Genomic DNA, 23,831 nt, shown 5'->3' with positions numbered 1-23,831 from the left:
CTGCACTCTCTTGTACAGAAGCAAGTCCAGGTTCTGGTTTCCAGCTCCTTCACATATTTCTAAGAGCTGTCCCACTAACCTGAAGTGCAGACACTTTGTTTTCCTGCTTCAGCGGTCTCATGAACCCCGACACGGGAGTCCGACAGCCTCTCTGCACCTCTCCCAGACGCCTGCTCAGCCCCACTGAGCCTCTGCACAGCCCCTGAAGAACAGCCCGCCGCGCGGCGCGGAACAGGCTGCCACTCCTGACTGATTCATGGCCCGTCTGAGCGCTGCAGAGGGCTTTATGTCTGAGAATAAACGTTTACTGCCTCTGATTTACACACTCCTGGGAGACTGGGCGAGGGCTGTGATCATTAAAGGAACGAACTCTGGGGTGGCGAGAGGACATTCACGACATCGTTTTTAAAATACTACTTAAAAATCAAGCAGTGGGATTTCACAACATATAGCGTCATCTCTCTCCTGCGACTCCACAGCTCTTCAGTAAGCTGGCTGGTACTGCTGCTTGCGCTGGTCCGAATCACCAGCCTGGAGAGATTTGAACCTCAAGAGTTACAAGACAGGGAGAGAGAAGACTGGTCTACTGCACTGGGACTGTAGCTCCCAGTGTAACAGACTAGTCTACTGGACTGGGACTGTAGCTCCTATTGTAACAGACTGGTCTACTAGACTGGGACTGTAGCTCCTATTGTAACAGACTGTCCTACTGGACTGGGACTGTAGCTCCTATTGTAACAAACTGGTCTACTGGACTGGGACTGTAGCTCCTATTGTAACAGACTGGTCTACTGGACTGGGACTGTAGCTCCTATTGTAACAGACTGGTCTACTGGACTGGGACTGTAGCTCCTATTGTAACAGACTGGTCTACTGGACTGGAACTGTAGCTCCTATTGTAACAGACTGGTCTACTGGACTGGGACTGTAGCTCCTATTGTAACAGACTGTCCTACTGGACTGGGACTGTAGCTCCCAGTGTAACAGACTGGTCTACTGCACTGGGACTGTAGCTCCTATTGTAACAGACTGGTCTACTGTCAGTGTACAGTAGACCAGTCTGTTACACTAGGAGCTACAGTCCCAGTCCAGCTGAAGCTGGAGAGAGCGTGTAAACTAATCGTACACCTTGAAGGAAGCGGATCCGGCCGCAGCCCCTCGTACCTGCGGGTACCTGCTGGACCTGCAGCCCCCCGTCCTGCTCCCGGGCTCCTGCTGCGGCCGCGGAGGCGCTCCCGAACCGGGCCAGACGCTTACCCGGTTCTCCACCCCCGCCCGTGTGGGACCGGACTCCGGCCCTGAGAAACACCTCCGCGTCGCCGCCGCCGCTCCTCCCTCCCTCAGCGGCAGGGCTCCTGTGTTCCTATCTCAGCCGAGAGCGGCGCCCCGCCCGGTCCGCCCGGTGCCTCTGCCGGCTGTCCCGGGCTCCGAGCGGCCGAGACGGGTTAACGGCCGCCTTGCGCGAGCGCGATTCAAACGCCCGGCGCGTGGGGGGCGCGAGCGCGGCCGGATGTGACGACACGACAGCGGCGGCGGCGGCTCGAGCCCTCCTCTACCGTTTAAAAATTAGGACGCGACGCGCTCAGCCGTCACTATGGCAGCGACGCACGGCGCGTATTCAGCGTCGACATTCACGTTCTTACCGTTGTAAACTGCAGCAGCAGCCCCCTATCAGAACAGGGGGCTCTTCTGTACACAGAGAGGGGTGGGAGGAGGGAACAAGCTGCCCAGCCAGCTTGTTGAAGCGTATACGATGGCTTCTCTCCAGACACAGCTGGATGAGCTCCTGCAGTCAGGACAGGAGGCTCTACTGTACACAGAGAGGGGTGGGAGTGTGGAACAGGCTGAGAGGAGTGAAACAGTCAGGAAACAGACTCACACTGGGAGAGGGAGGAGGAGTGAGACAGTGGGACAGAGACTCACACTGGGAGAGTGAGGAGGAGTGAGACAGGGGGACACAGACTCACTGAGAGAGTGAGGAGTGAGGCGTGTAGACAGAGGGAGAGGAAGCGTGTGGGACTGGCGCAGACACGCAGCACAGCGCCGGGGCTCAGAGGCCCGCAGGCAGCAGAGGCCAAGCCTGGGTCCGAGAGGCAGGGAGTCCACGAGCCGCTGTGCTTGACTTGGAAATTGAATCCTTTTTATTTTTTTAACAAACCCCCCTCCCCAGTAAATAAACTGCACCTCCAGCCCGGACCCTCCACAGAGACAAATTACAATAACAGCCTCCTCCCGGCAGCACCTCCACTTTCAAAATTGATTAAATGCGTTTGCGTTTTTTAAAATGTTCTGAAATATTTTCTTTTTTTTTGAAGTCCAGTTTTGTTTTTGTTTCGTTGTTGTTTTGCGTGTGTGTTGCTCGAGTCTTTAAGGTCGTGGACGTCCGTCAGTCTGTATCCTCTGTCCATCAGGAACTGCTGGTCAATACTGCAAACGAACTGAAAAAAAATATACCCCACTCCCCCCCGACCCCCATCCCCATCCCCAAAATACTTCTCATGGTAACAGCTTCCGTCTCCAAGGCAGCAACGTCTCCAAGGCAACCCCCTCCCCTCCCCCCCTCCATTCCATGCAATGTCATCAGCCCCCGTCCCAGGGAGGGTGTGATGTCACTGACGCTCCAAAAATTGGGACTTGAGTAGAAAACAACCGTGACGATAACAACTCTGTAAAAATGCAGAAATGCCCCCCCCGCCCCTGGTCCGACCCCCCTCTGCTGGTTTGGAAATTTCAGTCTCTTCTGCTCCGAGAAAACAAGAGTCCTCCCCCCCCGCGCCGTCCCGTCGGTCTGTGGTGGTGTGTCTCTCCAGCCCCACCAGGCGGGGCCCGGGGTCCGTCCGGCGGGTCGGTCAGATCGCAGGGCGCGTCTCCCCCCCTCTGCGCCGCGCCCGGCCCCTGCGCCGCGGCCACCTGCCGGGGAGAGGCACCTGTGAGCAACGAGGGAGACGTGTCTGTCAGAGTGTGTGTGTGTGTGTGTGTGATGTCAGCATGTGTGTGTGTGCAGCAGTGTGTCACTCACCTGTCCTGATGTCAGCGTGTGTGTGTGTGTGTCACTCACCTGTCCTGACGTCAGCGTGTGTGTGTGTCACTCACCTGTCCTGACGTCAGCGTGTGTGTGAGTGTCACTCACCTGTCCTGACGTCAGCGTGTGTGTGAGTGTCACTCACCTGTCCTGACGTCAGCGTGTGTGTGAGTGTCACTCACCTGTCCTGACGTCAGCGTGTGTGTGAGTGTCACTCACCTGTCCTGACGTCAGCGTGTGTGTGTGTCACTCACCTGTCCTGATGTCAGCGTGTGTGTGAGTGTCACTCACCTGTCCTGATGTCAGCGTGTGTGTGAGTGTCACTCACCTGTCCTGACGTCAGCGTGTGTGTGAGTGTCACTCACCTGTCCTGACGTCAGCGTGTGTGTGTGTCACTCACCTGTCCTGATGTCAGCGTGTGTGTGAGTGTCACTCACCTGTCCTGATGTCAGCGTGTGTGTGAGTGTCACTCACCTGTCCTGATGTCAGCGTGTGTGTGTGTCACTCACCTGTCCTGATGTCAGCGTGTGTGTGTGTGTGTGTGTGTGTCACTCACCTGTCCTGATGTCAGCGTGTTTGTGTGTGTGTGTGTGTGAGTCACTCACCTGTCCTGATGTCAGTGTGTATGTGTGTGTCACCCACCTGTCCTGATGTCAGCGTGTTTTTGTGTGTGTGTGTGTGTGTGAGTGTCACTCACCTGTCCTGATGTCAGCGTGTGTGTGTGTGTGTCACTCACCTGTCCTGATGTCAGCGTGTGTGTGTGTGTGTGTGTGTGTCACTCACCTGTCCTGATGTCAGCGTGTGTGTGTGTGTGTCACTCACCTGTCCTGATGTCAGCGTGTGTGTGTGTGTGTGTCACTCACCTGTCCTGATGTCAGCGTGTGTGTGTGTGTGTGTGTGTCACTCACCTGTCCTGATGTCAGCGTGTGTGTGTGTGTGTCACTCACCTGTCCTGACGTCAGCGTGTGTGTGTGTGTGTCACTCACCTGTCCTGATGTCAGCGTGTGTGTGTGTGTGTCACTCACCTGTCCTGACGTCAGCGTGTGTGTGTGTGTGTCACTCACCTGTCCTGATGTCAGCGTGTGTGTGTGTGTGTCACTCACCTGTCCTGATGTCAGCGTGTGTGTGTGTGTGTGAGTGTCACTCACCTGTCCTGATGTCAGCGTGTGTGTGTGTGTGTGAGTGTCACTCACCTGTCCTGATGTCAGCGTGTGTGTGTGTGTGTGTGTGTGAGTGTCACTCACCTGTCCTGATGTCAGCGTGTGTGTGTGTGTGTGTGTGTCACTCACCTGTCCTGATGTCAGCGTGTGTGTGTGTGTGTGTGTGTGTGTCACTCACCTGTCCTGATGTCAGCGTGTGCGTGCGTGCGTGTGTGTGTGTGTGTGTGTGTGTGTGTCACTCACCTGTCCTGATGTCAGCGTGTGCGTGCGTGTGTGTGTGTGTGTGTGTGTGTGTGTCACTCACCTGTCCTGATGTCAGCGTGTGCGTGTGCGTGCGTGTGTGTGTGTGTGTGTGTGTGTGTCACTCACCTGTCCTGATGTCAGCGTGTGTGAGTGTGTGTGTGTGTGTGTGTGTGTGTCACTCACCTGTCCTGATGTCAGCGTGTGTGCGTGCGTGTGTGTGTGTGTGTGTCACTCACCTGTCCTGATGTCAGCGTGTGCGTGTGCGTGCGTGCGTGTGTGTGTGTGTGTGTGTGTGTGTCACTCACCTGTCCTGATGTCAGCGTGTGTGAGTGTGTGTGTGCGTGTGTGTGTGTGTGTGAGTGTCACTCACCTGTCCTGATGTCAGCGTGTGTGTGGGACCGCTCCCTCAGCCTCTCTCTGACTGCTCTGGGCAAGCTGGTTTACTGTGCTTGCCCTGCTGTGGAAACTACAGAGGACAGAGACAAGGGAAAGTGTCAGTCAGTTCGCATGGACAGCAGTGAAACACACAGACGGCTGATGACAGCACTGAGCTCAGGCCCCAGGTGAGCCGCTGGACTTCACAACGACTGCTCCAGGAACACACCCAGCATCGCCCTTATAAAACAATAATACAACTCTGACTCCAGGTCTAATTATGTACCTTCCTGCCTGCATTGACAATAAGTTTAAATCCAATCCAGTCAGGACATTAACACTGGACTGAGGTTGATGATGATGAAGGGGGTCAGTGTGGGGCTCTGGGTGACTCTATCCTCTCTCCAGCTCGTGTCCAGTCTCTGTCTGTAACCCCACTGTCCCCCTGACACAGGACACAGAGGTGCAGACGTGTTGTTACAGACTGAGTGTCTGTTCAGGAGTGATGATGAAGGGTGTCAGTGTGGGGCTCTGGGTGACTCTATCCTCTCTCCAGCTCCAGTGTCCAGTCAATTCAATTCAAGGTGCTTTATTAGCATGACTGATGGGTACAATCAGTGTTGCCAAAGCAAATAAAAATAAAATTAACATGGAACAAAACATAAAATAGAAGTAAAATTAAATCTACAGACATGTTACAGACATTTACAACAAAGACAAAGACAGTCTCTGTCTGTAACCCCACTGTCACCCTGAAACCCACCTTGTGCTTTGGGCATCTCATGGAGAAGTTCTCTTCGTTCAGCGAGCAGTCTGCGCAGAGAGAACAGGGAGAAAAAGAGAGACTTTAAAAAACTCCCAAACTACTTAAAGAATTAACTGCAAACACGTGAAAAAACACCCCTCCGAAGAGCCATTTAGGTTGGGCAAAATATTTGTAAACACCGTGGAGAAACCATGACTGGCAGCTCTGCCGTGCCGCGTGTGCGAGAGCTGTGTGGCCACGCGTCGCCGAGTCTGTGCCGTGTTAAGGGTGGCGGGAGGAAACGAATGATCCATTCCAATGCGCTCTTTAAAAACGGCCCGGTGCCACAGCCGCGCTCGAGCACTGGGGGCAGGGTCTAATGAATCAGAGAAACCAGTCTTCCCCGCCCCCTGGAGCCACAGACAGGCGGGCCGATCGCTGGGACACCAAAGGCCCGTCAGAGGAAGGCAGCGTTTCGGCTACACGGCGCACCAGAGGCAGCCCGGGACAGCAAGGCCTGTCGGCCGAGGAGGCAGCTTGAGGGGCGACCTTCCAGAGCAGCCCCTGACTTCACAGGCAGAAGGATTCAGATCCCTTCAGTCTTGAAAATGGACTTGGGGGGTCCGCCTCCGTCTCCTGAACGGCCCGCAGCACGCTGCACCCCGAGATGAGGCCTCGTGGTCGCCCGCCACCCGCAGAACGCTCCCAGCGCGCCCCGAGTCCGAAAGCCCCCCTCCCACACCTGTTCCGGCCATACCTGCCTCCACTGCGCAGAGATAGTGGTATCGCAGCGTGCAGCCTTTGCTGTAGCAGCCCAGCGTCGAACCCGGGTCCTCGCAGTGCGAGCAGCTCTGCAGAAACACACAGAGAGACGCGCGGCTCAGACGAAGTCACGGCCCCCCGGCCCCCCGCCCAGCTCCTGCTGGAGCCCGGAGCCGTCGGACCGTTTCCCAGAGCGTCCTCATCGCTTTGAACCCCCGCATGGATATTCGGACGTACCCACCCGCGCCCCGCGCCCCCGGTCCTCACCGCCTCGCGGGCTCCCTCCAGCGCCTCCTGCAGGCCGTAGAGCCGCCCGTTCACCAGGAACACGCCGCTGGCCCAGGCGATGCAGGCCTCGTGCACCCACAGCTCCTCGGGGTCGAGGGGCAGCTCGGGCAGGGGCAGGGGCAGGGGCTCGGGCTCGGGGGCCGAGGGCGGGCCGTGGGGCTGGGCGGGGGCAGGGGGCTGGCCCATCTTGCCAAGCTCCTCGCTGGACCGGTGCCGCCTCTTGAAGCGCGGGTGCGAGGTCAGCTTGCGGTGCTCCCGGTTGCCGACGGCGGCGGCGGCGGCGGGGGCGTGGGGTGGCGGTGCGGCCGCCCGCTGCGTGTCGTCCGCCGAGCCCGGCGCCCCGCCTGCCACCTCCCCGCCCTCCTCGGTGTCCGGCGCCGGCGGCGCTGCGCCGCTGCCGTCCTCGAGCTTGACCTCCGCCCCCTCGCCCTCGCCGACGGAAGAGCCCTCCCAGCCCGGCCCCCCCCGGGCCGACACCCCCCCCGCCCTGGGCGGGCCCTGGCCCTGCCGCAGCGGAGGCGGGTTTTTGGGAAGCCGGGCGGCGTAATCGGGGGGATAGTAGGGCCCGTAGAGGTCCCCCAGATTCTTGTAGTTGGCCCACTTTCGGCACAAGCAGCACAGCAGGAGCCCCACGACTCCGGACTCGGTCACCGGGGGTCCAGGCAGGACGTACCCCGAAGAGGGGAGCGCTTTGCCCGTCGGGCTGGACTGCAGCGCGCTGTCGGAGGCGCTCGGCTTGGCTCTGGGCTTCTCCCGGGTTTCAGCCGGCTGCTCCCTCTCCCGCTCCCTCTCCCTCCTGGCGTGGGGCAGGTAGTGGAGCTGGGCGCCCTGGCTCTGGGAGGAGAGCGCCGCCAGAGCCCCGCCCGCGGGCCCCAGAGCCCCCCCCCCTCCGGGCCTGCGTCTCTGGTCCTCCTCCTCCGCGTTCACGATCGTGCACACGGCCCCCAGCTCCTGGACCCCTCTCTCCACGTGGATGTAGGGCGAAAACACGGGCTTCCTGTGCTCGGGCCACACCCCACTCCTGACAGCGGCGCCGCAGCCCGGGCTCTCCCCGCCCGCGGCCTCCACGGCCCCCAACGTCTCGGGGTTCCCGGCTTTGCTGGCGGCCCTCCGCCGGCGCCGCCTCTGCCGGACCGCGACGCCGTCGGCTCCCGGCTCCAGGGGCTTCCTCTGCCTCTGGCGGCGCGGCCTGAACTCGGCCTGCTGCGGCCCCTCCGCCGCGGCGCCGCCCTCCTGCAGCTGCGGGGCGGCCGGCGCCAGAGGCACGGCCGGGTCCGGCCCCTTCTTGTGGTTGCCCGTGTTGTTCTGGGGGGGCAGGTAGGCCTGGGGGGCGGCCGGCGCCGAGGGGGGCGCCCCAGGGATCGTCTGGGCCTGGGCCTGGGCCTGGGCCCGCTTCTGCTTGTTGACGCTCCCCACCGGCCGCCCCTTCTTCTTGCCGGAAGGGAAGTAGCCCTTGGGAACCACGCTCTCGGGCGGCTTCGGCTCCTGGGGGCCCGCGGGGCTGGCTGTGGGCGGGGGGGGGTGCGGCCTGCCCAGGGCGTGAGGCTCTCCCAGGCGCTGGTACACGTTCTGGTTCTGGCTCGGCTGGGGCGGCCCGTAGGCCGGGGGGCTGCCGGAGAACTCCTCCAGGGCCGGGCCGCCCGCCAGCCCCCCGGCCTCCTGCAGCTTCTGCCTCAGGAGCGCGGCGGCGCCCTGCTCGCCCCGCCGGGGCTCCAGCTGCTGGTAGGTGTTGGCGAAGCGCTGGATGTCCGACAGCGCCGAGGAGCTGGAGGAGCAGGAGGAGGGGGAGGGCGCCGGGCGGGCCAGGGCGGGGGGGGGAGGGAGCGGCCCCAGCAGGGTGAGGTCCGGTGCCCTGAGCTCTCCTTTCCGGGCCTCGTCCCTGCCGCCGCCGCCATCCGCCACCCCCAGCTCCCCGGAGAGGCCTCTCGCCTCCCGGCCCGCCTCGCCCCCCGCTCCGGTCGCACCCCGTCTCTCGAGGGGCTCCCCGTCGCCGCAGGGGTAGGGCACGGCCGAGGGGGGGGCGGGGCCGGTCTCCTCGGCGCCGCGGTACGACATGATCTCGTCCAGGGAGAGGCCCTGGCCCAGGAAGGGGAGCCCCCCGCCGCTGCCCAGGCTGGGGAAACCGGCGCCCCCGCCGCAGCTGTTTCTGGGGCCCCCCGGGGCCGCGGCGGCGGCGCCCTCGTCGCCCCGCAGCGGGGCCGAGCTGTGGTTGGCGGGCGCGGCCTTCTTCACGCCGGGCGAGGTGATCTTCTGCACGATGGCCTCCAGCTTCAGGCCGCGGCCCTTGCGGGGGGGCAGGATCTTGGTCTTGCCCGAGGGGGACGGCGAGCCGGCGTGCGGGGCCGCGGGGGCCGAGCCGGGGCCGCCGAGCTGGGGCCCCTCGGGGCTGGCGGAGAGCGGGTCCAGCTCCGGCCCCGGGTGGGCGTGGAGGCCGGCGGGGCCCGACAGGGGGCCCCTCGGGGCCGGCGGGGGCCGCTCCGGGCCGGAGGCGGGGTAGCCGGCGCAGGGGGGCGGCCGCGGGCTCTGGAGGTGGTGGGGGGCGTCGTGGTGCTGCCGCTTGGCGGGGATGGGGGAGATGAAGGAGCGGACGCGGCGCCGCATCATCAGGGGGTTGGCGTCCCCCGCGCTGCCGGCTTTGGGGTGCTGGTGCTGCCCCCCCAGGCCCGGGGCCGCGGGCGAGCCGGCAGAGGCGCCGGCCGACAGGGGGCGGAACGACTGGACGACCTCCTCCGCGACCCCCCGCGCCGAGGGCTCCAGCTCGGCGTGGCGCTTGGGCGGGGACGCGAGCGAGCCCCTCCTGCCCTGGCTGTCCACCTCGCGGCCCGCCTGCGCCATGCCCCACAGCTTCACCATGTTGTAGTAGCTGCTCTGCTGGGACTGGGGCGGCTGGGAGCCCGGCGACAGCAGGCCGGGCTGGGCCCGCGGGCCCTGGGGGCTCTGGTGCTGGTGCCGGTGCCCTCCAGAGCCAGGCGACATCATGAGAACCGGGTCCTTGTGCCCGGCGGGACGCCCGCCGTGGTGCATCTGGGAGGCCCACTCCCCCCGGCTGTCCACGCCAGGCGCGTGGGGGTACAGCTGGCTCTTGTGGGGCGCGGGCTGGTGGAGGGGGGGGGGCGGGTGGTGGGAATGATGCTGGGAGTGGGGGCTCATCTTGTGGCCCCCCAGGCCCCCTCCTCCTCCTCCTCCTCCCGCGGTCACGGCCTGCTCCAGCCCGAAGCCGGGGCCCCCGCCGCTGTCCACACCGGGGAAGTAGCCGGGGTACCGCGAGGAGGAGGAGAGGGAGGAAGAGGAGGAGGTGGGAGGGTGGTGGTGGTGGTGGTGGTGGTGGTGGGGGGGGGGAGGGTAGGCCAGACTGCTGCTCCTCCCGCCCCCGGGGGACAGCGCCCGCAGGACGTCGATGGGGTCCGCCGAGGGCCCCCCGCGGTGGTGGGCCGGGGCTCTTGCGTCCTTCCCCGGGGAGAGGCGGTTCTGATGGTGGGCCTCCCGATCCTTGGAGACGTGTGGGGGTCCCGCGGCCCCGTCGCGGACCCCCCTCCCGCGGTCCCGGTCCGCGTCCTTCGCCCTGCCTGGCTCCGGCTGCAGCGAGGAGGAGGAGGAGGAGGAGGAGGAGAGCGACTGCTGGATCACCGACGCCCCCGCGGAAGCCTGCGGCCCGGCCCTCTCGCGCTCCGGGGTGGTCCGCCGGGAAGGGGAGACGTCGCAGATGACGGAGCGGCGCTCCGAGGCGGGCCCGGCGAGGGGCTCGGCGTCCTGCAGGAGCAGCTGCTGCACGGCCGACGGGCCCGGCGGCTCCGGCGCCTTGCGCGCCAGCGAGTAGTCGGCCAGGTTGATGTGCTTGGGGCCCGGCGGCTCGGCGCCCTTCTTGTCGGCCCAGCTGTGGCCCCAGGCCGCGGAGGGGGGCCCGGCCGTGTAGTGCTTGCCGGTGGGGGCCGGGGTGGGGGGGTGGTCCGGGCTGGCCAGGACGCCCTGCGGGGGCCGCGAGAGGGCGGGGCCGTGCGGGGGCCCCGGCGGGGGGTCGGCCCGGCCGTAGCGCCGGTCCAGGTGGTACCCCTGCAGGACCTCCTGCAGCAGGCTGGGGCCCTGCTGCTGGTGCGGAGGGGGGGGCGGCTGCTTGTCCGCGCGGGCCCCGGGGCCCTTCCGGCCCCCCCCCGCCGCGGCGTAGTGGGGGAGCGGCTGGTGGTAGCCCTGGTAGCCCCCCGCCATGGCCCCGGCGGAGCTCCTCGGCCCCACCCCGGAGGGGGGCGCGTCCGGGTAGCCGTAGGGACTCTTCTGCGAAGCGGGGAGCCGCCCTGCGCTGGCAGCGGGGGCCGTTTTGGGGCCATAATGCAAGGGGTACCCCACACCCCCCTCTCCGTTGTGGCTGGTGGTGTCCCCAGGGGGCCCTCGAGTGTCGTCCGACGAGTACATTTTGGGGTCTGCAGCCCACGCCTGGCGCCCCTGAGGTCTGGGGGCGTGAGAGGGGGTCCCCGCGGCGGGCGCGGGGGGCGGGGGCTCCTGGCGGGGCTCAGGCGGCTCGGAGCGAACGGACACGATCACCCCGACTCCCGAGCTCTGCTCCTTCAGGGAGCGGGCCCCCGACACGCTCCTGCGCCCCTCCTGTCCGTACTCCCCTTCCTCCTCCTCGTCCTCCTCGGCGGCGCGGGGCAGGAGTGAGGGGGTCTGCGGGGGGCGGCTGGGGGTCCGCTCGCCCTCACCGCCCTCAGCCGCGCCGCCCTCCTCTTCCTCCGCTTCGTCCTCGTCCTCCTCGGCCCGCGGCTCGCGGGGGTCAGAGGGCGCCGCGGCGGGGGCCGGCTCGCTCGGCTCCGGCTCCTCCCCGGGGGGCGCGGGGGCGGGCGCGGGCGCGGGGGGGCTGCAGGAGGGCGGCGGGGGGGGCGGGGGCGGGGGTGGCGGGTTGGACAGGGCGGGCGTGGAGGAAGGCGAGGCAGACGAGGAGGAAGAGGAGGGAGAGAGCTGCTGCTGCATAGCGGGGGGGGGCGCCCCCTGGGCCGGCGCTGCCCTTCTGCTGGGCCCCCCCGCGCCCCCCTCCGTGCGGGAGGGCGAGTGCGCGGCGGCCTGGGCGCGCGCGGAGGCGGCCTGAGGGAGCCCCGCCGACTCCGAGCCGCTGCTGGTGCCGCTCAGCTGGCGCAGCCGCTCGCCCGCGCCGGGGCTCCCCAGCGACTGGGGCGACTTCAGCAGCTCGTCCGCCTGGGACCCCCCGTCCGAGTTGGCGGAGGAGCCCCCCCCTCCCCCTCCCTCCGCGGCCCCCGGCCTGCGAGACGCGCCGCGGCGGGGCGGGCCGGTGCTGCTGGCGCCGCTGCAGCTGCTGCCGGAGGAGAGCAGGCCGGGCGGGGGCGCCGGGGGGGCCGGGGGGTACGGGGGGGCCTCCTTGGCCCGCCTGTGGGGCAGCAGCGTGTCGGACAGCAGCATGTGCTGCACCGTGTTGGGCAGGTTGGCCACCTGCGAGCTCAGGGCGCTGAGGGCGCTCAGGCCGCTCAGGCCCGGGTCCGGCGGGCGCTTGTCAGGCGGCCCGTCCAGCGCCGAGGCCCGGAACAGCGCCGGCGCCTCCTCCCGGCGGACAGGGCCGGCGCTGGGCGTGGGGCTGAGCTGCGGCAGCGGGGCCGGCGGGCGGCCGGGCCCCTGGCTGCTCCGGGACGCTCCGGCCGAATTCCCGGCCCCCTCCCCGGCGCCCCCGGCCCCCCCCATCAGCGGCGAGGGGGAGGAGCTGCAGCTGGGGGAGGGGACCACCGAGGCGGCCGGGGAGGGGTTGGAAATGGGGCTGAAGTTCTGGTGGAACTGCTGGGGCGGCGGCGCCCCCTGCTGGTGCTGCAGGGGCGACTGGGACGAGGCCTCCTGGGGGGCGAAGGGCGCGACGGAGGAGGAGGAGGAGGAGGGGGGCAGGGCCTGGGGGGGCAGCTTGCCTGGGGGGGGGTAGGACGCTGCCGCCCCCAGGTGCATCTTGCCCAGGCCCTGCGGGTGGGGAGAGGGGTGGGGCAGCGGGCGGTGCGAGTGGGGGAGGGGGTGGGGGTGGTGCTGGGGCGAGGGCTGCGAGAGGTACCCGTACCCCGGGGGGTAGCCCTGCCCCAGGCTGTCGTACTGCCCCGCGGGGGTGGCCGCGCCCCCGGGACCCCCAGGGCCCCCCGACAGGGGGGCAGCCCCGGCGGAGTTGGACGTGGAGGAGGAGGAGGAGGAGGAGGAGGAAGAGGCCGAGTTCACCTTCCCGTAGTCGAAGGCGGCGCTGTGGTAGCGCTGCGGGGGCGAGCCGTAGGAGCCAGCGGCCCCCGAGGCCGGAGTGGGGGGGTAGTGGGTGTACTGGGGGCCAAGCCGGTGCCCCGCAAGGTGGTACCCCCCGCGGGGGTGTGGCGGCTGCTGGGAGGAGGAGGAGGAGGAGGAAGAGGAGGAGGGGGGGCCGCCCTGCGGGAGCAGGGGCTGGTGGGAAGGATAGGCCTGCTGGCGCAGGTGCAGCTGGGAGGAGGAGGAGGAGGAGGAGGAGGAGGAGCCGGCCGCGCCCTGCGAGTTGGCCTGCTGGGCCACGCCGTACTGCTGGGAGGGCGAGAAGGCGGCGCCGCTGTAGTCCAGCTGGTAGTGCGACAGCAGCCCGGAGGCCGGGCCCGCGGGCCGGTACTGGGGCCCCAGCGGGTGGCCCTCCAGGGCCGGGTAGCCGAAGCCGCCGTAGCCGCCGGCCGCCTGCCCCCGGCGCTGGGCCTCCTTGCTGGCCATGTAGTAGTACTCCGCCACCTCCTTGCGGTAGGAGCTGCTGCCCGCGGCGCCGCTGCCCGGCGGGTACCCCGGCTCCCCGGCGCCGCCGCCGCCCCTGCGGCCCCCGTACCCCGCGTGCAGGCCCATCCCGGGCTGGGGCAGCGCGCCCTGCGGGTGGGGCAGCGGCCCGCCCGCGCCCACGAAGTCCTCCACCAGCCGCGGGGACCCCAGCGCGTCCGGCGGGTAGGGGGGGCCGCCTGCGCCGCCGGCCTGCCCCGCGGGCCCGGGGAAGGCGGGCGCGGGCGCGGAGCCGTCGCGGAACGTCTGCATGCTGGCGCGCCGGCGTCTGCGCGCGGCGGCGCTGTCTGGTCCCTCTGGCGTCACGGGGCGCGCTCGGCCGTCAGCACATGGCTCGCCGCGCCGCGCCGCGCCCGCCACAGATCACAAGAAGCACAAGACAAAGAAAGGACAGAAGTCTCTGGTCCACAGGCTCTCAGCGGCCAGGTGCGCTCGCTCCGAGGCTCTCAGGGCCCGCGCGGGATCGGCCGGCCCATTTCCTCTCGGTCCGGGCCCTGCGCAGACTCGTCTCCGGCTGGGAACAGCAGGGCTACAGCGCGCCGGACCTGCGGGCGCAGACAGCGGACAGCAGCGTTACCAGCGCCGGTAACACACGCACACGCACACGCACACGCACACGCACACGCACACGCACACGCACTGCCTCCCCCACTGGGACACACAAACAACACAAACTGGAATGCTACAGAACCCTAAACAGACAATACACACCAGCTGAATATTTGACCAACATAAGAAACAGCATAAAGAAACAGACTCTGACGAAGTACAGGCTCAGTGACCACAACCTGGCCACAGACACTGGACACTGACAGGCCTGGCTGTCCAGAGAGTACAGGCTCAGTGACCACAGACACTGGACACAGGCAGACCTGGCTGTCCAGAGAGGACAGGCTCAGTGACCACAGCCTGACCAGAGACACTGGACACAGGCAGACCTGGCTGTCCAGAGAGGACAGGCTCAGTGACCACAGCCTGGCCAGAGACACTGGACACAGGCAGACCTGGCTGTCCAGAGAGGACAGGCTCAGTGACCACAGCCTGGCCAGAGACACTGGACACTGATAGGCCTGGCTGTCCAGAGAGGACAGGCCCAGTGACCACAGACACTGGACACAGGCAGACCTGGCTGTCCAGAGAGGACAGGCTCAGTGACCACAGCCTGGTCAGAAACACTGGACACTGATAGGCCTGGCTGTCCAGAGAGGACAGGCTGAACTCCCACTGCCATATTGTTAATTCTATCTGCTTTGAAAACACTGTAAATGATCAGTCATGCTAATGAAATGTTTGAATGTGAATTTGACAGCAAATGCATTCAGTCCCGTCATGTCCAACACAGAAAGAGAGAGCAGTGAAGTGTAGGGTCCACTCACACCAGGATTACACAAAATAAACACCCCATCTAAGTTCTATAAAAACACCCTCCATGTGCAGAGAAAAACTCCAGATAGTATGTGCAGGGCAGAATTAGGACAATACCCTCTGCTGATCAACATACACAAAAGAGCAAAATAGTATTCGATACATCAAAAAAGCCGTGACTAGAACTCCTACCACCACAAAGCCCTGCTGAGCCAAGAGCTGAGCCCAAAACAGAGCCCCCTGAGCCAGCTGGTCCTGAGGCTCACTGACCTGAGCCACACCAACACTAACCAGCCTCAGGACAGCACTGCTAGAGCAACACAACCCAGACTCAACCACATCACAGCACAGATCAAACAGCAATATCTCACACACTGGGACACACACACAGCATAAACTGGAATGCTACAGAACCCTAAACAGACAATACAGACTAGCCGAATATTTGACCAAGATAAGAAACAGCATAAAGAAACAGACCCTTACAAAGTACAGGCTCAGTGACCACAACCTGGCCACAGACACTGGACACTGACAGGCCTGACTGCCCAGAGAGGACAGGCTCAGTGACACAGCCTGGCCAGAGACACTGGACACAGGCAGACCTGGCTGTCCAGAGAGGACAGGCTCAGTGACACAGCCTGGCCAGAGACACTGGACACAGGCAGACCTCGCCAGCGAGGAGAAACAGAGACAGAGATACACTTCCTACAGCACTGTGACAGATACTCTGGGATTGCATATAACAAATAAATATACAGAAGTAGATAAAAATATCAAACACAATTGCAAATGAATCCCAGAGGCAGAACAGCTCCCAGCCCTGCCAGGAGAGGGAGGGGGCCCAGCAGGTGGCCTCCTGTCCCGCCTGGGGAGCAGCGACTGACCTCCCAGCGTGCCGCGTGTGGCGTCTGTCAATGTTTACTTCTGGGCTCGTCCTGTAAATGTCCGCAAGTATCTCGTTAATTGTATCAGCCCCGGCTCCGGCATGCCCACAAAGCCCTGTGAATGGGACCGAGCCGAGCGCCGTCAGTCCCCTCCTTTCCCGCACCGGCTGTCGGATGGGTCTCGGGGACAGCACCCCCTCCTCGGAAGTTGGGGTGACGGTGCGAGTCCGCGATAGTGGGTTCAACACCTGGCCAAGAGTCACGGCATCCCACTGAGAGCTCGCTCCCTTTCTCCCACAGCGCCCGCCGGCCGCGGCTCCGCACCTCGCGACGATGAATGCCGAACCGGTTCTGGACGGGTCCAGAACAACCGCCAGCTCCGAGCGCCGCCACGGCCGCGGTTCGGGCAGGCTCGGGTCTCGACCCGCAGCCGAGCCGCCGTCCTCCGCCCGAAAGAGGCTGGTCTCGAACCGATCGCGCCCCGAACCGCCCGGGCCCCAGCGGTACCGGGGAGAGCCCGCTGCCTGCCCCCCCGCCCGCCCCCCGGAGGTGACCGGCCACGCTGCCTCAGCCCAGACACCTCCTCACCTCCGCACCAGCCCCGCTTGGAAAAACAATGAGACCGCGGCGTACCTGCGCCGCCGGGAACAACAAAATGTCGTTTCTGGGCCGGGAGGTAGCAGGAGAAAAAAACACGAAAACGGCGACGGTACCTGTTCTCGGCGGCCGGAGGCGGCGTGCGGCACGGTCAGGCCAGAAGCTGGAGCGAAGGGGGCGGTTCGAGCGCCGGGCGAATCCTCGGGCTCCCGTAGCTCGCCTGGCCGCCTTCCCTGCTCCGCCTCCCGGGGAGAGCGTCCGCGGCCGAGTCGGCACCGTCACGAGAGTCCCGGCCGCTTTCTATTTTATTTTTTTCCCCTACCGCCGCAATTATTCCTACGTAGGTGCGGCGTGTTATTTTTATCCCCCTTCCAAAAATCTCGGAGGCGAAGGACGTGCCGGGGACCCTGTCTCTCAGCTGACCGGCGAGGGCCAACCACATAGCGGACGGGCCGCCCTCCCCTCTCCCCCGTGTCGGCCGGGCGCCGGAGTAACAGGCGATCTCCGCTTCTCCGAGAAAAACAACACTGTGTCGGCAGTCATTTCAGCGGCGAGGCCGGCTCGTCTCTGCCCCCATCTCGCCTGCTCCTTCCCTCCCGAACCAGACGCGAAAAACCCCCGTACTGCCGCACACGCACGACGTTTGCCTGAAAGCTGAACCGCCTCGTATTACAGACACACACACACCCCCTCTCCCTCCGCCCGGCCTCCCCCATCTCTCCCTCTCCGCGCCTGGCGCTGCTTAATTAAACTGCGTTTTAATTAGCCCGTCACCTGATTTCTGAGATACGTTCCACGTTGGAGGCGAGATCAAAAACTAAGCAAGGAGTTTTTTCCTGCAGCTGTAGTGGCTGCTCGGCTGTAGGGACATTACAGACCGTCCGCTGGTCCGTCCACAGCTGGACTGCTCGCTGTTGGACTGTCTGTCCACAGCTGCGCTGCTCGCTGTTGGACTGTCTGTCCACAGCTGGACTGCTCGCTGTTGGACTGTCTGTCCACAGCTGGGCTGTTCGCTGTTGGACTGTCTGTCCACAGCTGGATTGACGTCTGCCAGTCTGCATCCACAGCTGGATTGATCTCTGTAGCTCTTTTTGTCCACAGCTGGATTAGTCTCTGCAGGTTTGTGTGTCCACATCTGGATTAGTCTCTGCAGGTTTGTGTGTCCACAGATGGACAGTCAGTCAGTCCTGTCAGTCAGTCCTGTGCTGTCAGTCAGACTCCCATTAATCATATCTTCGGGCCTGTGTCCACACCTGAATTGGTCTCTGCAGGCCTGTGTGTCCACAGCTGGATTAATATCTTCAGGCCTGTGTCCACAGTTGGACATGTCTCTGCAGGCCTGTGTGTCCACAGCTGGACAGGGCAGACGGAGGCAGGGGAAGAATCCGCACAGCAGGAACAGGAGACACATCAAATTTGAAAAGATGGAGGGAAGGGATACTGTCCAGCCCACTAGTGTAGACTACCAGTACGGCAAACTCTGCACTCAGACAGCCCGCCAGGTGTGACAGTGCTGTCAGTCAGACTCCCAGTGTGCAGCAGTCTGATCCACTCCAGGGTTTACAGTGCTGTCAGTCAGACTCCCAGTGTGCAGCAGTCTGATCCACTCCAGGTGTGACAGTGCTGTCAGTCAGACTCCCAGTGTGCAGCAGTCTGATCACTCCAGGTGTGACAGTGCTGTCAGTCAGACTCCCAGTGTGCAGCAGTCTGATCCACTCCAGGTGTGACAGTGCTGTCAGTCAGACTCCCAGTGTGCAGCAGTCTGATCCACTCCAGGTGTGACAGTGCTGTCAGTCAGACTCCCAGTGCGCAGCAGTCTGATCCACTCCAGGGTTTACAGTGCTGTCAGTCAGACTCCCAGTGCGCAGCAGTCTGATCCACTCCAGGTGTGACAGTGCTGTCAGTCAGACTCCCAGTGTGCAGCAGTCTGATCCACTCCAGGGTTTACAGTGCTGTCAGTCAGACTCCCAGTGTGCAGCAGTCTGATCCACTCCAGGGTTTACAGTGCTGTCAGTCAGACTCCCAGTGGGCAGCAGTCTGATCCACTCCAGGTGTGACAGTGCTGTCAGACTCCCAGTGTGCAGCAGTCTGATCCGCTCCAGGGTTTACAGTGCTGTCAGTCAGACTCCCAGTGTGCAGCAGTCTGATCACTCCAGGTGTGACAGTGCTGTCAGTCAGACCCCCAGTGTGCAGCAGTCTGATCCACTCCAGGTGTGACAGTGCTGTCAGTCAGACTCCCAGTGGGCAGCAGTCTGACCCACTCCAGGGTTTACAGTGCTGTCAGTCAGACTCCCAGTGTGCAGCAGTCTGATCACTCCAGGTGTCACAGTGCTGTCAGTCAGACTCCCAGTGGGCAGCAGTCTGACCCACTCCAGGGTTTACAGTGCTGTCAGTCAGACTCCCAGTGTGCAGCAGTCTGACCCACTCCAGGTGTGACAGTGCTGTCAGTCAGACTCCCAGTGTGCAGCAGTCTGATCCACTCCAGGGTTTACAGTGCTGTCAGTCAGACTCCCAGTGTGCAGCAGTCTGATCCGCTCCAGGGTTTACAGTGCTGTCAGTCAGACTCCCAGTGTGCAGCAGTCTGATCACTCCAGGTGTGACAGTGCTGTCAGTCAGACCCCCAGTGTGCAGCAGTCTGATCCACTCCAGGTGTGACAGTGCTGTCAGTCAGACTCCCAGTGGGCAGCAGTCTGACCCACTCCAGGGTTTACAGTGCTGTCAGTCAGACTCCCAGTGTGCAGCAGTCTGATCACTCCAGGTGTGACAGTGCTGTCAGTCAGACTCCCAGTGGGCAGCAGTCTGACCCACTCCAGGGTTTACAGTGCTGTCAGTCAGACTCCCAGTGTGCAGCAGTCTGATCCACTCCAGGTGTGACAGTGCTGTCAGTCAGACTCCCAGTGTGCAGCAGTCTGATCCACTCCAGGGTTTACAGTGCTGTCAGTCAGACTCCCAGTGTGCAGCAGTCTGATCCGCTCCAGGGTTTACAGTGCTGTCAGTCAGACTCCCAGTGTGCAGCAGTCTGATCACTCCAGGTGTGACAGTGCTGTCAGTCAGACTCCCAGTGGGCAGCAGTCTGATCCACTCCAGGGTTTACCCCAGTGTGCAGCAGTCTGATCCACTCCAGGGTTTATAGTGCTGTCAGTCAGACTCCCAGTGTGCAGCAGTCTGATCCACTCCAGGGTTTACAGTGCTGTCAGTCAGACTCCCAGTGTGCAGCAGTCTGATCCACTCCAGGTGTGACAGTGCTGTCAGTCAGACTCCCAGTGTGCAGCAGTCTGATCCACTCCAGGGTTTACAGTGCTGTCAGTCAGACTCCCAGTGTGCAGCAGTCTGATCACTCCAGGTGTGACAGTGCTGTCAGTCAGACTCCCAGTGTGCAGCAGTCTGATCCACTCCAGGGTTTACCCCAGTGTCCGCTCCAGGGTTTACAGTGCTGTCAGTCAGACTCCCAGTGCGCAGCAGTCTGATCCACTCCAGGGTTTACAGTGCTGTCAGTCAGACTCCCAGTGCGCAGCAGTCTGATCCACTCCAGGTGTGACAGTACTGTCAGTCAGACTCCCAGTGTGCAGCAGTCTGATCCGCTCCAGGTGAGACAGTGCTGTCAGACTCCCAGTGAGATCTCGCCTCAGACACAAGTGCCCTCAGCCTGCCTCTGTCCAGAAGCTCTTCAATCCCAGAGTCTCATCCCGCCGAGTCCTGATCGGGGCCGTGTTGCTCAGACACACCCTCCTCCCACCACTCGTGGTGTAAAGAGACCTCTCCTGCTCTTCAACACTCCGTAAGCTGCTCTGTTTACTGAGAAGATCCAGTCCCTCCAGCCCCTCTGTGTGCTGTGTTCCTGCAGGGACAGGAGGAGCTCCCACCTTGTCCAGCGCCAGAGACAGCCGGACAACCCGGAGCGGATCAGACCGCAGTGTAACTGGGAGTCTGGAGGACTTGTCTGAATTCTGTTTGTCTTGTTTCCTCTCACTGAGTTTATAAATACACTTGCAGGGAAAATTAGCCTTGATGGTGAAGAATTAATTAGTCAGCCTCATTTTTGTCCCAAATATGAAAACCCTCATTCATCACCCTTCACAGCCAAGCTCCTAAACGTCTTGTACAGCAGAGATGCAGATAATCACATCAACACAAGCTGTCCACTAGAGAACACAACAACCCTCACTGATTCCACAGCAGGCTCACGTATCTGCACTTATTACACTAGTAATTGTGTTAATAAGTGCTGCTAATTAACACCATTCACTAAACTGGGTGGGAGTATTTACTTAAAAAAAGAAGTATCCTCTCTCTCAGCTCTACCCACTGTCCCACACTGCCTCTCTCTCTCAGCTCTACCCACTGTCCCACACTGCCTCCCTCTCTCTCAGCTCTACCCACTGTCCCACACTGCCTCTCTCTCTCAGCTCTACCCACTGTCCCACACTGCCTCTCTCTCTCAGCTCTACCCACTGTCCCACACTGCCTCTCTCTCTCTCTCAGCTCTACCCACTGTCCCACACTGCCTCTCTCTCTCAGCTCTACCCACTGTCCCACACTGCCTCTCTCTCTCAGCTCTACCCACTGTCCCACACTGCCTCTCTCTCTCTCTCAGCTCTACCCACTGTCCCACACTGCCTCTCTCTCTCAGCTCTACCCACTGTCCCACACTGCCTCTCTGTCTCAGTTCTACCCACTGTCCCACACTGCCTCTCTCTCTCTCAGCTCTACCCACTGTCCCACACTGCCTCTCTCTCTCAGCTCTACCCACTGTCCCACACTGCCTCTCTCTCTCAGCTCTACCCACTGTCCCACACTGCCTCCTCTCTCAGCTCTACCCACTGTCCCACACTGCCTCTCTCTCTCTCAGCTCTACCCACTGTCCCACACTGCCTCTCTCTCTCAGCTCTACCCACTGTCCCACACTGCCTCTCTCTCTCAGCTCTACCCACTGTCCCACACTGCCTCTCTCTCTCAGCTCTACCCACTGTCCCACACTGCCTCTCTCTCTCAGCTCTACCCACTGTCCCACACTGCCTCCCTCTCTCTCAGCTCTACCCACTGTCCCACACTGCCTCCCTCCCTCTCTCAGCTCTACCCACTGTCCCACACTGCCTCTCTCTCTCAGCTCTACCCACTGTCCCACACTGCCTCCCTCTCTCTCAGCTCTACCCACTGTCCCTCACTGCCTCACTCTCTCAGCTCTACCCCCTGTCCCACACTGCCTCCCTCTCTCAGCTCTACCCCCTGTCCCACACTGCCTCTCTCTCTCAGCTCTACCCACTGTCCCACACTGCCTCCCTCTCTCAGCTCTACCCCCTGTCCCACACTGCCTCCCTCTACCCACCATGAACAAAATGATCCCCCCAGTCTCCCCCTGTAAAACAATGACAGCGTATCGTTACCGCACACCTAATGATGACAGTTAGCTATTTTCATCATAGTTACCAAGGCAACCCAATTGCTGAGGCCTCACAGAGCAGAGCAGCTGTGAGAGAGAGAGGGGGCGTGGGAGAGAAAGAGAGGAGAGAGGAGACACAGAGAGAGAGGAGTGAGCAGAGAGGAGAGAAGACGACGAGAGAGGAGCAAGCAGAGAGGAGAGGAGACAGAGAGAAAGAAGCGAGCAGATAGGAGACACAGAGAGAGACAAGAGACAGGACAGGCAGGGTGACAGGGAAGAGAGAGGGAGACAGACCTGCATGAGGGGTGTATCAGTGTGTGTGAGGGGTGTATCAGTGTGTGTGAGGGGTGTATCAGTGGGTGTGAGGGGTGTATCAGTGGGTGTGAGGGGTGTATCAGTGAGTGTGAGTGAGTGTATCAGTGTGTGTGTGTGTGAGGGGTGTATCAGTGTGAGTGAGTGAGTGTGTGTGAGGGGTGTATCAGTGAGTGTGAGTGAGTGTGAGGGATGTATCAGTGAGTGTGAGGGATGTATCAGTGAGTGTGAGTGAGTGTATCAGTGTGTGTGTGTGAGTGTATCAGTGAGTGTGTGTGAGTGTATCAGTGAGTGTGTGTGAGGGGTGTATCAGTGTGTGTGAGGGGTGCATCAGTGAGTATGAGTGAGTGTATCAGTGTGTGTGAGGGGTGTATCAGTGGGTGTGAGGGGTGTATCAGTGGGTGTGAGTGAGTGTGAGGGGTGTATCAGTGTGTGTGATTGAGGGAGACACTGCTGTCCCTCTCCTCTCACACTGACACACTCCTGACTGGACTGGAGACACTGCTGTCCCCCTGACAATGTTGAATAAGTCAAACCTGGAGTGGATCAGACTGCTCTGCACTGGGAGTGTCCGCAGGTGTGACTCTCTCACACTGTGACCCCCTGAGAGAGGGTTTGAGCCTCCTCCTGCTGGGGCCTGGGGCTGCCCTCTGTCTCACAACACCCCGAGCACCGCCACACAGCTCCCGGCTCTCGGGGTCGGTCTGGGCTTCAGGGGCCTCCAGGGGCCCCAGTCCACAGTCCGGCCCGCAGCGTCGGGGTGTGGAAACAGTCCGATCGGGTCGAAAGATCTGGGGTCACTGCCCCGGCCTGCAGGGGTCAGGGGTTCCCCGACCCCAGAGCCCAGAGGGACAGCGGGAGCCCCAGTGACCCCCCACACCCCCACAGACACCCCCAGGGGCTCGGGCGGCAGACCGGCGGGCTTCTCTGTGTGTGTGTGTCTGCGCTATTAATCACAACACGACACGACACGACACCCACTCAAGCCGCACAGCCCCTCCACTCCCGCTCCCACTCCCACCCGCCAGGGCAGCGGGCCGCCCGCGAGCGAGGCACACGGGTGACAGAAACACGCGCGGCCGGTACTCACGCCGTGGGTCGCGCTGGTCGCCCGAAACGACGCTCCTGCGAGCCCCTGAGCCGCCCCGCACATCTCCCCGAGCGGCCCGGGTGCGGGTCCGGTCCAGGTCCGGTCCGGTTCGGCGGGGACGCTGTGTCGACAGAGACGCAGGCGGCGGCCGTTACTCTGATGACGACATTCCCGCACAGCCGCGAGCAGCAGCAGCACGGGCCGCCCGCTCACGCGCAGCTCCCCCCACCTCTCTCCTCCTCCTCGCGCGCTCTCTCTCCTCGCGCTCCTCTTCGGAACGGGCGCCCGGCGCTCGCGCAGCCCAGCGGGGAGTGCGCTCGCGCTGCCACGGGGGGGCTCCCGCCTCGCGGCTCCGCGATCGATACCCTCCGGACCGGGAGACAGCCGCGCGATCGCAGGATTAATCGGATTCCTCTCCGGCTCGCTCTCGCGCTCGCGCTGGACCCCCTCTCGCTCGCTCGGGCTCTGAGCTCCCCAGCATCCAGCGCAATCAGAGCAGCGCGTCAGGCCCGGCTAATCGAGTGCGGAGAGCACGCTGGCCGTGCATGCTTTTATCATCCGAGTCTGCGGTAATGTGCAGGAATTACCAACACTGTGGAGTCCGGGACACTGACACAGCCCAGTCACAGGCTCTAGACTCTTCTAGTCCCTGTGGAGTCCAGCACACTGACACAGCCCAGTCACAGGCTCTAGACTCTTCTAGTCCCTGTGGAGTCCGGGACACTGACACAGCCCAGTCACAGGCTCTAGACTCTTCTAGTCCCTGTGGAGTCCAGCACACTGACACAGCCCAGTCACAGGCTCTAGACTCTTCTAGTCCCTGTGGAGTCCAGGACACTGACACAGCCCAGT

General features: G+C 63.1%; 2 protein-coding genes across 5 annotated transcripts in view; both read right to left on the bottom strand.

The window, feature by feature from the left end:
* Positions 1-1,537, bottom strand: part of LOC102690491 (glutamate receptor ionotropic, NMDA 2B-like) — a 62,624-nt gene extending 61,087 nt beyond the window's left edge. The window contains 1 exon segment of the mRNA XM_069197095.1: positions 1,165-1,537. The gene's annotated coding sequence lies outside the window, so the exon portion shown is untranslated.
* A 581-nt stretch (positions 1,538-2,118) lies between these two features.
* tcf20 (transcription factor 20) lies at positions 2,119-23,490 on the bottom strand. Of its 4 annotated transcripts, none has more exons than XM_069197090.1 (6): positions 22,980-23,489; positions 6,575-13,893; positions 6,303-6,396; positions 5,564-5,613; positions 4,796-4,891; positions 2,119-2,927 (listed from the first exon to the last, which is right to left on the bottom strand). In XM_069197090.1, the coding sequence occupies exons 2-5, from the start codon at positions 13,598-13,600 to the stop codon at positions 4,832-4,834; spliced, it is 7,230 nt and encodes a 2,409-aa protein (XP_069053191.1). In that variant the 5' UTR covers positions 13,601-13,893; positions 22,980-23,489; the 3' UTR covers positions 2,119-2,927; positions 4,796-4,831. The 4 variants fall into 4 exon arrangements, with proteins under 4 accessions (XP_069053191.1, XP_069053192.1, XP_069053193.1 ...); XM_069197091.1 differs by having other exon boundaries at positions 2,119-2,910; XM_069197092.1 differs by lacking the exon at positions 22,980-23,489 and adding an exon at positions 16,314-16,922.
* Between the last annotated feature and the right edge of the window lie 341 nt (positions 23,491-23,831).

Source organism: Lepisosteus oculatus, chromosome 12, assembly GCF_040954835.1.
Source record: "Lepisosteus oculatus isolate fLepOcu1 chromosome 12, fLepOcu1.hap2, whole genome shotgun sequence".
NCBI lineage: Eukaryota > Metazoa > Chordata > Actinopteri > Semionotiformes > Lepisosteidae > Lepisosteus > Lepisosteus oculatus.
This window is presented reverse-complemented; position numbering and strand designations above follow the sequence as displayed.

Coding starts and splice junctions, on each gene's coding strand:
- tcf20 (XM_069197090.1), bottom strand. CDS start 13,600: ATGCAGACGTTCCGCGACGGCTCCGCGCCCGCGCCCGCCTTCCCCGGG. Junction 6,397..6,574: donor TGGAGGGAGCCCGCGAGGCG/GTGAGGACCGGG, acceptor GTGTTTCTGCAG/AGCTGCTCGCACTGCGAGGA. Junction 4,892..5,563: donor TGAGATGCCCAAAGCACAAG/GTGGGTTTCAGG, acceptor TGTCCTCTGTAG/TTTCCACAGCAGGGCAAGCA.